The sequence below is a fragment of the Echinops telfairi genome, unplaced genomic scaffold (assembly GCF_000313985.2).
Source record: "Echinops telfairi isolate 266 unplaced genomic scaffold, ASM31398v2 ScPeMD7_27;HRSCAF=92, whole genome shotgun sequence".
NCBI lineage: Eukaryota > Metazoa > Chordata > Mammalia > Afrosoricida > Tenrecidae > Echinops > Echinops telfairi.
Window position 1 is genome coordinate 3,202,190 of NW_022103924.1, and position 14,188 is coordinate 3,216,377.

Genomic DNA, 14,188 nt, shown 5'->3' on the forward strand with positions numbered 1-14,188 from the left:
TTGTGATTGATTGCCCCTTTCTATTTTGACTGACCTTTTGTCTCTGATTTAAGGTTCCTGTAAAGCAGTGGTCCTCAACCTTCTTAATGCTGTGACCCTTAAATACAGTTCTTCATGTTGTGGTGACCCCCCCCAACCGTAAAATTATTTTCATTGCTACTTCATAACTATAGTTTTGCTACTGTTATGAATCAGGTGACTCCTGTGAAAGGGTCGTTTGACCCCAAAAGGGGTCACGACTCACAGGTTGAGAAATGCTAATGTAAACTAAAGGCTTTCTACTCCCATAAAAAGTTATTCTCAGAAACCCACAAGGGCAGTTCTACCCTGTCTTAATGGGGTCATTATGGGTCAGAATAGACTTGATGGCAATGAGTTTTGGTGTTGGTGTTTTTTTTTGGAGACTAGATATGATGTCTAGTCTGCTGTGCAAGACTCTTTTTTCAAACCATTGAAAAGCAAGGATGTAACTTTGACAACTAGGGTGCACCTTACTCAAGCCATGGTATTTCCAATCACCTCATGTGCGTGTAAAAGTTGGACATTAAATAAGGAAGTCTGAAGAAGAATTGATGCATTTGAATTGTAGTACCTGTGGGAAATAGTGAAACTACTATGCACAGCCAAAAAATCAACAAATCTGTCTTGGCAGAAGTACAGCTAGAATGCCCCTTAAGAGAAAAGGTTGGCAAAACTTCTCACGTACTTTGAACAAGGCATGAGGAGGAGAGACTAGTCCCTGGAGAAGGACATCATGCTTAGTTACTTGCAGGTGTAGTGAAAAATATGGCTTGACACAGTGGCTGCATTGATGGGCTCAAACATAAGAACCATTGTGAGGATGGTGTAGGACTAGGTGGTGGTTTGTTTTGTCATCTCTATGATTTCAAACTGACTTGACGGCACCTTACAACAACACACATGTCATTTAGCACATAGGAGTCAAAATAGTAATAAAGTCATACATATTTTTATACATTGGCTGCTTTTATTTTTTACAAGTTCTAAAGTTCTTACCTTTAAAAAATAGTCCCAAACTCAAACCAAACTCAGTGATACCTAGCCAGTTTTGACTCAACTGCTCATGCATGTTATTTTAGAATAAAAACTCAAAGTGAAGTTATAGGAATAAATAACTTTTTTTTTTTTGGGGATTCATGTCTTTTAATTTTGGAAAGTTTTGGTCCATTATTTCTTTGGTTATTCTTTTTTAAAAAAAATCATTTTATTAGGGGCTCATAGAACTCTTATCACAATACATACATACATCAAATGTGTAAAGCGCATTTGTACATTCATTGCCCTTGTCATTCTCAAAACATTTCCTCTCCACTTAAGCCCCTGACATTAGGTCCTCATTTTCCCCCTCCCTCCCCGTTCCTCCCTCCCTCATGAGCCCTTGATAATTTATAAATTGTTATTTTGTCATATCTTGCCCTGTCCGACGTCTCCCTTCACCCACTTTTCTGTTGTCCGTCCCCCAGGGAGGAGGTCACATATAGTCCCTTGTAATTGGTTCCCTCTTTCCTATCCATTCTCCCTCTACCCTCCCAGTATCGCCACTCACACCACTGGTCCTGTAGGGATCATCCACTATGGATTCCCTGTATTTTCAGTTCCTATCTGTACCAGTGTACATCCTCTGTTCTAGCGAGACTTGCCAGGTCAAATTCGAGTCATGGTAGTGGGAGCGGGGAGGAAACATTTAGGAATTAGAGGAAAGTTGTATTTCTCATCGTTGTTACATCGCACCCTGACTGGCTCATCTCCTCCCCGAGACCCCTCTGCAAGGGGATCTCCAGTGGCCTACTAAGGGGCTTTGGATCTCCACTCCGCACTCCCCCCATCATTCACTGTGGTAAGATTTTTTGTTCTGATGATGCCTTACACCTGATCCCTTCGACACCTCATGATTGCATAGGCTGGTGTGCTTCTTCGATGTGGGCTTTGTTGCTTCTGAGCTTGATGGCAGCTTGATTACCTTCAAGCCTTTAAGATCCCAGACACTATACTTTTTGATAGCCGGGCACCATCAGCTAGAAAGCCTCATCTTTCTCCTGTGGTGGGGCTGGTAGTTCCAAACTACTGACTCTGGGTAGCAGGCCAAGGCGTAACCCACTATGCCAAGAGGACTTCCTGAATGATGTATAGTAGTTTTTAAACATCTTGTGAATTACTTACCTAAAGATTGCCTTTAGCCTTTTTCAGAATAAAATTTATACTAACCAAGGAGAACTTGAATTCCTTCAATGTATAGTGAACAATGGTTCAGTTATGTGAATTGCCTAGTGCTCTTTAACTGACCAAAATGTAATTTTCTTCTACAGAATTCTAAAACAATCATTGAAAATTTTCCCACAATTGGTCAACTGTTAGCAAAAATTTCCTGGAATCCTTTCATCTTAGCATATGGTAAGTACCCCCAAAATATCTTTTAACATAATCTTTGCATACTTTAAAAACAGAGTTTAAAATGTAAACTTTCCTCCTATTTTTTATGGAACAACTTATCAAATATATACTATTTTTTCCATTTCAGATATGGTATCCTTTATTGTTGTCTGTATATCTCTGTGTGTTTAGGTAAACACACACATGAATTGACAGGCTATTTTTATGTATAATCACTCTGTTTTGTATATTTGATTTTTGATTCAGTATAAAATGGCTATATTAATGATACCAAGTTAATTTCTTTGACTCGCTTTTTCAAATGAATTCACATACTGATTCAATGTTGTAAACTCATTTTTCAGAGTTTAAATTCTGACATTACTCTGTCATCTTTTGGCGGTGATGCTTTGGTTTTTCATAAAGTTATGAGGAATTTTAAGACTCTTGGGGGAAGTATTTCTTCACTGATCTCCTTCCTTATTTCCTGTTTATTCTTTCACACATACATGGTATGCATTGTAGCCAGGGCCAGAGTACTGGATGTTAGGGCTATGACATGCAATTTCTTTTGCATGGAATTCTGTTCTTATTTCTTGTCCTCTTACACAGGCTTTGAAAGAGCAATAAACTCAAAACCAAACCCTGTGCCTAATTCATGGTGGCCTCAGGTGTTAGAGAACAGAACTGATTTTTGAGCCTCATAGCATTTTCTTAGCTGTAATCTTTACAAAACATATCATGAGGCCATTTTTCTTTGGCACTGGGTAGGTTTGAACCACTGACTTTCAGGTTAGTAGCTGAAAGGAAACCACTGGTACCATCCAAGGACCTGAAATAACATAATTAAGTACTTTTCTTAGTGTTTCCATAGCACTCATTACACTGTCTTATAATTGTTGGTTTCCTCGTGTGATGCCCTGGAAGATTGTTAGTGTCTTGAGAGAAGGACCTGTGGTTTTAGTTCTCTTGTTGGTCCAGGGCCTTGCATACTGCATCAAGGTCCATCTGAAGGGTCTCAGTTAAGATTTTTGTGGTCTTGAATGGATTGTAATGTTAGCCAACACAATACTTTTTTTTAAGTTTTTAAAAATCAAAGACTAATGAAATAATATAATGGCATTAGAACCAAAAATATATTGAATGTTCCCCTTTGATGTGTTAGAGATAATTTTGTTGTTCTGGCCTGGCATAAGCCATTATGAGATATGTAAACTAAGTAGGGAAGGGATGACATGCACACTTGTTCTGGGAGCATACACTCATCGGTGTACTGCATCCCTAAACTCATTTCTTTCATCCCACTTCCACCTCTTTCTTCATCTTCATCCTTGGGCTAACTCTTCTTCTCTCTACCCACTGACCTTTTTAAAGATCTTGAATTGAAATAGCAAAGCTCATGAACCATTGCTATATTTGTCCACCAGGGTCATACTTAGTTGTTCAAAGTTTTGTACCTTAGCTAGGCTGGTGTTTCTCAAATGTCTTTGACCAGAAATACATTTGAAGTACATGAGTGTATACACACACACACACACACACACACACACACACACACACACCCACACACCCATACATTCAGGTGAGCACACATGCCTAAATAGACATGTACATTTGCACACGGGTATCATTAAAATGTGTTTAATGAAATGCTTATGTATAAGCTATATTTATTATATCTTAAAAATAGTGTTCACAAACTCCAAACTAATTTTGTTAGGTTTCTGTAATGGTTTGCCTTGGTTCTTGCTTCTCAACACTGAAAGAATTCACATGACAGAATCACTTTTGTAAACCCAAGTGACTTTTATGAGGGAGACGTAAGTTTCAGGTATTACAGTCTTGAAAGTACACACTATCTCTGGAAGCGTGCAAGGCCACATGGCGGGGGCCGTGGGAAAGTTCATGACCGAAAATGGCCGTTTAAGGGGATCGTGAAAACACACGGAAGTAATACTGGAACAGGAACACAGAACCAGCATGCTGAGCCAAGAGCAGGAGCTCCCAAGAGAGTGAGAGGGCCTCAAGCAGGCAGGCAGGCACCTGCCTGCCCGCTGGCATCCTGGAGGAATCTCACCTTAGCTTGCAGCGCTGGGGCTTTTTATCTCTTCCCATCCCCACTGGCTGGGGAGGTGTGGTTGAAGGCATTGGCTGACCTTATTGGCTGAGTTTAGGCTCATCTGTTTGATGTCATGTAGCTGGTGCCTAGTCTGTGTGCCCAGGTGGGCCTGGGCCTGGGTGACTTGGGTCTGAGCATGCTCAGTTCTGAATTTTCCCATAGGTGTCTAATTAGTGTGCCTGATTTTTTTCCAACCCTTTTATTGTGGCATGGACTGCTAATTTTCGTTTAGCCTAGGCATTCAGTGGGGTCAACCCCTCTTTATCCCCTTATCTAGCAACCTGTCATTCCCACTGAAGGGTGATGTTCAAAACTTTGAAAAAGAGATAGGCCAGTTATATTGATGGTAAGAGAAAGAAAAAAAAAGTGTTGAACTTCCTTCATTATAAGGCATGCTCCATGAATTTAATAACTGCCTTTTAGGATAAAAAAGAAATACTGCCACCTTAAATGTACATGATAGATATAAGACATATCCCAAATTCAGAAATGTTAAAATATGTACAAAGTTTGTGTTGCAGCATTGAAGAAGTAAGGTTAGAATCATTGCTCACTTTTCTGAGCTCTGTTTTACAAGAAATGCATGGTGTTGCTACTTGCCATAGATTGCTTTTGACTCATAGCAACTCCATGTGTTGCAGAGTAGAACGGCTTCATAGAGTTTTCTTTACTGGGTCACTTGGGGATTATTATGCATCCAAATCAGCTCAGTATCCCCTAACAACAAATCTTTTTCCCTCATAGTACTTCTGAGTGGGTTCAAACCGTTAATCTGTAGGTTAGGAATTATATTCAAATAGCTTCAAGTGACCTGTGAAATATAGTGTATGCATCTAATTGAGTTCTTGCAGGATAAGTGTTGATTTTGAGTCATTGACTTTCCCCAGAATACAAGACTAATATTGGAAGTGAAAGAGCTCACAGTTAATCAAATATTGGAAATATAACACATTTGGGGTCTGTTGAGATTTGCTTATATGCAAGCTACATTTACTATATGTAAATGGGCCCAAGATATAACAGTCCCTTCTCTTGTAATAAAAATTCCTTTTAAACTTCAAGTCAGTAAGGATACTCTAATTCAGGAAGAGGCTAAGCAGGGCTATTCCAGTAAACAGTGGAGCCTGTAACCTTAGGGTTACCAGTCTGACAGCCCCTGGAATGGTGAAGATATCAATTGATGGTCTGATAATCCCTTGGGGAAATGTAGACTCTTTTCCTGTGAGCCTTTCTTCCTTTGTCCCATTGTTTGAATGTCCTCTGATCATCTTCAAAATTTGATAATTAACCACCCCCCAACATACCACATAGTATAAGGTATATAACTTGTTTGATTTTTCCTGAATCTTTGACGCAGTCTGAGGTAGCAAACCCCAGTGTTTCCTTCTGTTAGCGCTTGCAGAAATAAACTTGGAATTTCTCGAATAAGCCTGATCTCTGCATTTGGCTGAAACAATGACAAACACTCCTATAAAAGGCCAGGATATAATTTTTTTATCCAACTCTAAAACCTACATTGTTCAATTGTGCTGTCCTTGGGTCCTGCCATCATGGTTTAAAAGGGCCAGATATTAATAGAGAGTTTTTCATATTTCAGGTTCGGGTTTAGGAGAGCTCACAATTTCTGGGCACTGGGAGCTTCTAATCAGAGAGAAACATAAGCAGATCACTCTGGTTCCCTGTGATGGTTGCTATGGGGATGGAGCAAGCAAAGCCATAAAGAGAAGTAGCCATACACAAAGCATCCTGCATGAGGCCTCAGGGGTGCTGGTCTGGTGAAGCCAGGCTTGAAAGCTCCCCACACCACTCCATTTACATAAACAAGAGTGCAGGAGGCTTTAGAGAGAGCAGCTGTTCTCAACCTTCCTAATGCCACCACCCTTTAATGCAGTTCCTCATGTGGTGGTGACCCCCAACCTTAAAATTATTTTCGTTTCTACTTCATAACTATAATTTTGCTACTGTTATGAATCATAATGTAAATATCTGATATGCAGGATGTATTTTCATTGTTACAAATTGAACATAATTAAAGCATAGTGATCAATCACAAAAACAATATGTAAACTAAATATGCAAAATATTTATTTCTAATTACAAATAAATGAAAATTTGTCTTGAAGCATGGTTTAGCATGGGTAACAGTCTTAATATAACAACAGTAAACTACATTGCTACATTTTGCGATAGCTTTCTCACCGGATCAGAAATTCTTGGAACAGTCTTTGCAAGAGCACAACGAAGATCATCTTCCACAACAAGTCTACTTCTGTATTTAGATTTGATAACAAACAAGCTGGAAAATCCTGTTTCACAAAGATATGTTGTTGGAAATGGAAGAAGGAGCAACACAGTCTCGGACAGAACAGGATATGACTGCAAACCCTTGATCCAGAATTTTGTGACTGACATTGTAGAGAAATCAGTTTGCTGTTAATAAGTTCAATGAACTCTTGTGCAGTCTTAGGAACATCTTCAACTTTGACTGTGAATGAACTTCTGGCAAGTGCAAATGTGGTGTCAGGTAGATTTGGAAAGTACGATGAAATTTTATCTGCAAGCATATGCAAGTGCTCTTTCACAGAAATTATCATCGTAATCCTTTTTTCTGGTTCAATATCATGTTCCTCAAAGAAAACAGATAAGGTAGGCAACATGTAAATCTTATTTTTATCCAATTTTTTGGGGGGGGGCCCAAAGTTGAAGTTTCATTTGGAATGATCGGATCTTTTCATACAAATCGAGGCATGTTGCATTTGCTCCTTGCAGTGATCAATTGAACTCATTCAAGATGGCAAAGATGTCAACCAAGTAAGCTGTTTTCTGCAGTTCACTTTTATTGCTGAAAAGTGTTTCAAACTACGGTCTTGCTTTCTGATTCAAAAACATTTTGAGTTCATCACAAAGCTCAAAAACACATTTTAAAACTTTTCCCTTCGATAACCATCTCACTTCATTGTGAAATAGCAGAGCATCGTTTGGCGCATCCAACTTGTTGCACAGTTGCGAAAACAGTCCACTGTTTAAAAGTACTCGCCTTTACAAACTTAACAGAACTTATGACGCTTTTCATTACTTCTTGTAACTCTTGTTGCAGTGTCTTCATTGATAATATTTGCCAATGAATCATACAGTGAGTTCCGATGACTTTTGGTGACTCATTCAGTACCAAACGTTGAAATAAAGATTGATATCCTAGCATAGCTGGAGCACCATCTGTGCAAATACCACAAACCTTTCCCAAGAGATCTTATGCTCTTTCAGAAGTGAACCAACTGTGTGAAATACATCATGTGCAGTAGCTGTCGTTTCAAGAGGTTTTCAAAAAAGAAACTCATCTTTAAAGTCGCCATCATTAATATACCTCACGTAAACCAGTAACTGTGAACAGTTTGCAACATCTGTAGATTCATCAAGTGGATGCTAAATATTGGAAGTGGAGCAGATTGAATTTCCCGGATTACCTGATTAAGAATATCAGCAAACATGTCATCTATTCTTCTGTGGACGGTGTCATTAGATAAGGAAATTGCACTCAATTTTGTAACAAATTTATCCCTGTTCACAACTCAAACAATGTTTTTGGCCACTGGCAACAATAAATCCTCAGCAATGGGGAAAGGTTTCATAGCTCTGGTGATTCTGAGTACCACCAAATAGGAAGCTTCTATGACTGCTTCGTTTTGTTTGTGGTACTTGCCACCAGTGTGAAGTCTGGCTTTCTTGAGTCCATCAGCTTTGCTTCTAAAATAGTTGGTATCATTGCCAGCAAAGTTCGGATGCTTGCTATCAAAATGGCATTTTAATTTGCTCAGCTTTATAGATTTGGCTGATAGAACTTCACAACAAATAACACAGTGTGATTTCTGAATTCCTGCTGTAATTATTGAGGTAAAACCGTACTGTAAAAATTCTTCACTATATTTTCTTTTCCTTATGTTCTTCTCTACACAATCCATTGTCATGAGATAGTTTGCTAATGAAAATAATATATAACAAAAGCTTTAATAATACAAAAAATGATGCATGTCATAGTTCAGTCAATACAGTTCACTAAAGTTTCCTATGATTTACCTTTTTTTTTTTACATACCTGTTACTATCACAAGAGGGCAGTATTTGCATCAACCACAGCTGGATATAAAAAGACTGATCAGCATCCAGATTAAGTTCCCTTGGTTCAGATATATATATATATATACAAAAAGACTGATCAGCATCCAGATTAAGTTCCCTTGGTATATATATATATATAGCAGTAGTTGATGATTTTACATTTACCCAGTAATTATAATTCATGATGTGTCATTTTACTGCTAATACTGCTGCTTTCAACATAGTAGCTGCTTTTAACACAACAGCTGCTTTCTACACAATAGCTGCTCTCTGCACATGTGTGACTGCTCTGCATAAGTACATTATGGAAAAAAAAAGTACTCTATAGTGCCAATCCTGTCACATACACCTGTATTTGTACAGGGTGTTTGTGATGGGATTGGCGCAATGATGTCATCACGCTGGACCTTGTATGTGGGTGTATCTGCACGTGGGAAGACCCACCTGGAGATGAGTAGAGGAGCAGTGTCTTGGTTCCTAAGATCATCGGAAATATGTGTTTTCCGATAGGCTTAGGTGACCCCTATGAAAAGGTCTTTTGACCCCCAAAGGGGTCGCCACCCATAGGTTGAGAACTGCTGCTTTAGAGGATGACAGGCTAATGATTCCTGAAGAAATGCAGGTATAGATAATTTCATATGATCATTGCAAAACCTATTAATCACTTCTTATAAACCTGCTTTTGTCACATCATTTAAGGTATCTAAGTTGCTTGATTTTCACTGGATTTTTGGAGCAGTTTGTAGGTAGTAAATCCCACTATTTGCTTCTGTCTCGCATTTCAGATAAACAGAGTTTCTCAAATCAACCTGATCACTGGCTTTTGTTGAAACAGTGCAGACAATCCTGCACTCATTGTTTTCTAGCAACACTGGTGTGAAAGGAATGTTTCACAGAACTTAAATACAGAAGACCCAAAAACATACAAGAAAAGTATTCTCATTGTGTGAGCATTATAAAATTATTTTTTGCAAGGCACAAGACAACGATAAGGCTCCTTAAACATTATTTTGCCAATCATAAAGTTTTAAAGTTTAATTTCTTTCATAGATCTTCTCCCTCTCCCCCAAAACGAAATTACCTATAGATCAGCGGTTCTCAACCTGAGGGGCGAGGCCTCTTTGGGGGTCGAATGACCCTTTCACAGGGGTCGCCTGGTTCATAACAGTAGCAAAATGGCCGTTATGAAGTAGCAGTGAAAACAATTTTACGGTTGGGGATCACCACAACATGAACTGTATTAAAGGGTCATGGAATTAGGAAGGTTGGGAACCACTGCTATAGATATATACAAGGTAGAACTGCTCCTGTAAGTTTCTTAGACTGTAACTCTTTACAGGTGTTGAAAGCCTTGTCTTTTTCCCATGGAGCAGCTGGTGGCTTTGAACTGCTGATGTTACTTAGCAGCCCAACATGTCACCCACTCTAGGATATTTCAAGTCCAGCCTGAGTAAATGTTCTTGGGAGCATGTTGTGGGAGGAAAGGAGCCAGAAGGCTTCCTGAGGTATGCTAGCTAGCTGGATTTAGAGGACACAGAATAAACGATATAAACAGATAGAGGGGGGAAAAGTCTCACCAGCATCTCTTGTCTCTCTCTATATGAAGCACTTAGTTCTTTTGAGCTCTTTAACACTTTCCATAGATTTGAACCAACACCTTTTTGTTACTAGCCTATTGCTTAGCTGTTTGTAGTACTGCCCAGAGCCTCCAATTTGTTACATATGATAACAAATTGACCCAGAACTTGTTGTCCCCCTCCCCATTACTGTTTTCACAGTTTTGAAGTTTATAGAATTAGTTTATATTCTAGTTAGAATTTCAGTTCCAGGTATAAAAAAATAAGTTAAATATTAGGTGACGACTTTATGTTTATATATTCCTTTCCTTCCCAGTTACTTTTAGAATATAAATTTGAACTCAGATGTCCTTCCAGGTCTGTCCCAAGATGCATACTTGGCAGTGTCCCATCTCACTTAACATGCTCAGGGGAGTGCTCCAGCTCAATCTGAGGGCCTTCTGGGAGGAGCCTGAAAGATGGGGTCCCTGTGGAGAATGTTGATGGCAGTCTTGGATAACAATGACAGCCCACTTCTGTAACTCCAGGAAGTTAGTGAGTTGTAGATTCATTAGCAGTGCATTTTAATGCAGTTATTTCCCCCCCCACCCCCACCCAATCACCTCTGAATGCCTGGAAGAAAGTCTCTATATTTAAAGAGCAAAAAAAAAAAAATTTTTTTTACTTGTTGAACTAAGTGGAGAATCACTTAACCCCTGAGGAAAACTCCCATATTCTGGGTTCTTTTAAATTTAAGCCCCATGAAAGGTTTCCCTCCTTCCTCTCTTTTGGTGTTGAATGTCCAAATTTTAGAAGCACTCCCCATTAGGTTGCACTCTAACACTGGAAGTTGCTTGCATAAGCTTATTGTTGAATGCCTCTGTCATACTAGCTACATGAAAATGGTTAGAATGTATGTAAATATAGAAAAGTACAACAGTCTCATCCATTATATGAATAAATCTGAAGAACCTCAAGATCCTCAGATGTTAAATCATATAACTCATGAAATAAATTTAGCCCAGCCAAGCCAATGATGTATTTGAATTCATAAAAACTAGAGACTGGGAACCGATTACATGGAACTGTGTGTGACCTCCTCCCTGGGGGACAGACAACCAAAAAGTGGATGAAGGGAGACGTCGGACAGGGCAAGATATGACAAAATACCCATTTATAAACTATCAAGGGCTCATGTGGGAGGGGGGAGCGGGGAGGGAGGGGAAAAATGAGGACCTAATGTCGGGGGTTTAAATGGAGAGAAAATGTTTTGAGAAACGATGTACAAATGCGCTTTACACAATTGATGTGTGTATGGATTGGGATAACAGTTGTATGATCCCCTAATAAAATGTTAAAAAAAAAATTAATCCAAAAAAAAATAAAAATAAAAACTAGAGACAGAGATAAATGTCCCTCAGAATAACCCCTGATAAAACCTGATAATTCTGTATACCCATTGCACCAGCTGCTGAGGAGTCAGTCCAACTCAGGTCAGACCCATGTATGTCAGAGTAGAACTGTGCTTTCAATGGCTCTGATTTTTTTTTCTCTCTCTGATCTTCAAGGAATAGATTACCAAGCCCCTGCATAGACTTGAACATCTAATGTTAAGTTAGTAGTCTAAGACTTCACCCATTGTACCACTCAAAGACTGTTGAGAGATGTTAATTTTGGGATAAGCATAAATTATGGAGGTTTATGGGGCAGTGTGGGCTTAAGTAACAGCATCCTTTGGTTTGTGGTTGGAAAAATAGAGGATAACTTACGATAAGGCATATTTTTCTGAACTCCTTGTTACTAGAGCTGGTAGAGATGGTGTAATTATTAGCTTGCAGAGGATGTGGAGAGGTAAGAGCCTGCAAGGACTCTGATGGGCCATGTTTCAGGGGCAGGGCTTCCTCAGCCTTACTGCAATAATCTTGTTGCAAAGCTAGAGCTGCTTTAGTCTAGCTCGAGTACTGACATTTGAGTTTTTAGGTCTCATGCTTGCTGCTCACTCATGTTATAAAACATCCAGCTGGCATGAAGTCAATTGCCACAAGAGGGAGGGAAATGTAAGAGAGTCGGGCTCACAGAGGAGATGTTTAATCCAAATACAGATTTTGAAGTTCAGCAAATTTGGCAAAGCATAAAATTTAAAGAGTTAGTAGCATCTAAAGAGCTTCTATTTTATCCAAATCATTTGGTACTAAACAGAATATGTATTTTAAAAGAGCCCTGTTTGTTAAATTTGTTTTTAACAAGAATATAGCAAATCAGAGAATGAAAGATTAAATATTGGCCTGTAGTAATAAGGTTCCCTTAAGAAAGCTAAAACTACAATGTGCTTGAAGTGTGAACTAATCTCTAGGAAAGCGCAATTATTCCAGCATTCTCTATGGGCTTTAAAAATTGCTGCTGTATCAGACAGGAAGTTAACCACACCAGAACTAGGCAGAAGTAATCCCAAACCCACAAGAAAAAATTCAACAATTAAGTTTCACAGATGGTCCTAGATATTTTCTGTAAATTTAGTAAATTGAGATTTTCCTACTGTGTAAAAGATTTTCATAATTTCTATCTTCTTTCTCTCCAGAGATATAATCTACTCATTTTTCCTTTTTTTCAGATGAAACCCCCAAAATTCTAATATGGTGCTTATATTGTCTGATGAACAAAGAGCCACAGAATTCTGGAGAAACAAAGTATAACTCTTGGATACAGGTAAAGCCTTTTCAAATTTGAGTTAACTTGATTATTTAAGTGTTTTGCTTTGCTTTGTTTTTGTGTGCATTATTGTCTCTGCACGTCTATCTGGACAAGATAGGTGAAATAACCAATCTGGAGGAGAGAACAATGAGGCCAATAGTTCCAGGAGACACAGGAGAAGGTGAGGCGGGGGAAAGGAAGGAGGGGTGCCAAGAAATCCAGGGACAAAGGAAGAACAAGTGATCTAAAATCGAGGGTGAAGAGGACATAGGATGCTTGGGGCAGCTTGATCAAGGGCTGTGAAGCTAAGAGGACTTACAGAAACCCAAACGAAGGCTGAACATGATAATGGGACAAGAGAAAATTAAAAGGAAGTAGAGGAAAGAACTGGGAGGAAAGGGACATTTATAGAGGTCTAAATACATTTATAGGGGTCCAAATTCTGGCATGGATATATGTAAATACATTTATATATAATGATAGAGGAATAGATATATGTACATATATTTATTTATAAATATTATGGCAGCAGATGGACATTAGGCATCATCTCAAATACTCCTTCAACGCAAGAACACTTTGTTCCACTTAACCGGCACTCTGTGATGCTTACCTTCCCTGACATGATCGCTGAATACAAAATGGATGCGTAAGTAAATATGGTGAAGGAAGCTGATGGTACCTGGCTATCAAAAGATATGGCATTTGGGGTCTTAAAGGCTTGAAGATAAATAAGCAGCTATCTACCTGAAAAACAACAAAGCTCACATGGAAGAAGCACACCAGCCTGTGTGATCATGAGTTGTCAATGGGATCAGGTATCAGGCACCAAAGACCCAAAACAAAAAATCATATCGATGTGAATGAGTAGGAGGGTAGAGTGGTGACCCACAGACCATCAGTAGTCAATTGGACATCCCCTGTCAGAAGGACCACAAGGAAGAGAGAAGCCACTCAGGGGCCAGTATAATACCGACACAACACAACTTTCCTCTAGCCCTTTAATGCTCCTCTCCCCCCCGCACCACCTCACTAGCACAACCCCAGTTCTACCTTACAAATCTGTCTAAATCAGAACATGTACACTGGTACAGATAAGAGCTTGCAACACAGGGGATGCAGGACAGATAAAACCCTGAGTATGGGGGAATGGATCACAATGATCGACCCCACAATGTTCGGCCCCCTCCCAGGGGGATCCTAGGCAGCAGAAAATTGGATGAATGGAGACAGTGGATGGTATAAGACATGAAAAAAAAATTATAAATTACCAAGGGTTCATTGGGGAGGAAGGGTGCGGGAGGGAGAAAAAAAAA

At 39.2% G+C, this 14,188-nt stretch overlaps 1 protein-coding gene across 2 annotated transcripts in view; it reads left to right on the forward strand.

Annotated features, from left to right (window-relative positions):
* Window positions 1–14,188, forward strand: part of FANCC (FA complementation group C) — a 368,220-nt gene that overhangs the window by 153,790 nt on the left and 200,242 nt on the right. For both annotated transcript variants that reach the window (XM_045289421.1, XM_045289422.1), the window contains 2 exons: window positions 2,328–2,412; window positions 12,793–12,887. In XM_045289421.1, coding sequence (XP_045145356.1) covers window positions 2,328–2,412; window positions 12,793–12,887 — 180 coding nt within the window. The remainder of the gene's footprint in view (window positions 1–2,327; window positions 2,413–12,792; window positions 12,888–14,188) is intronic.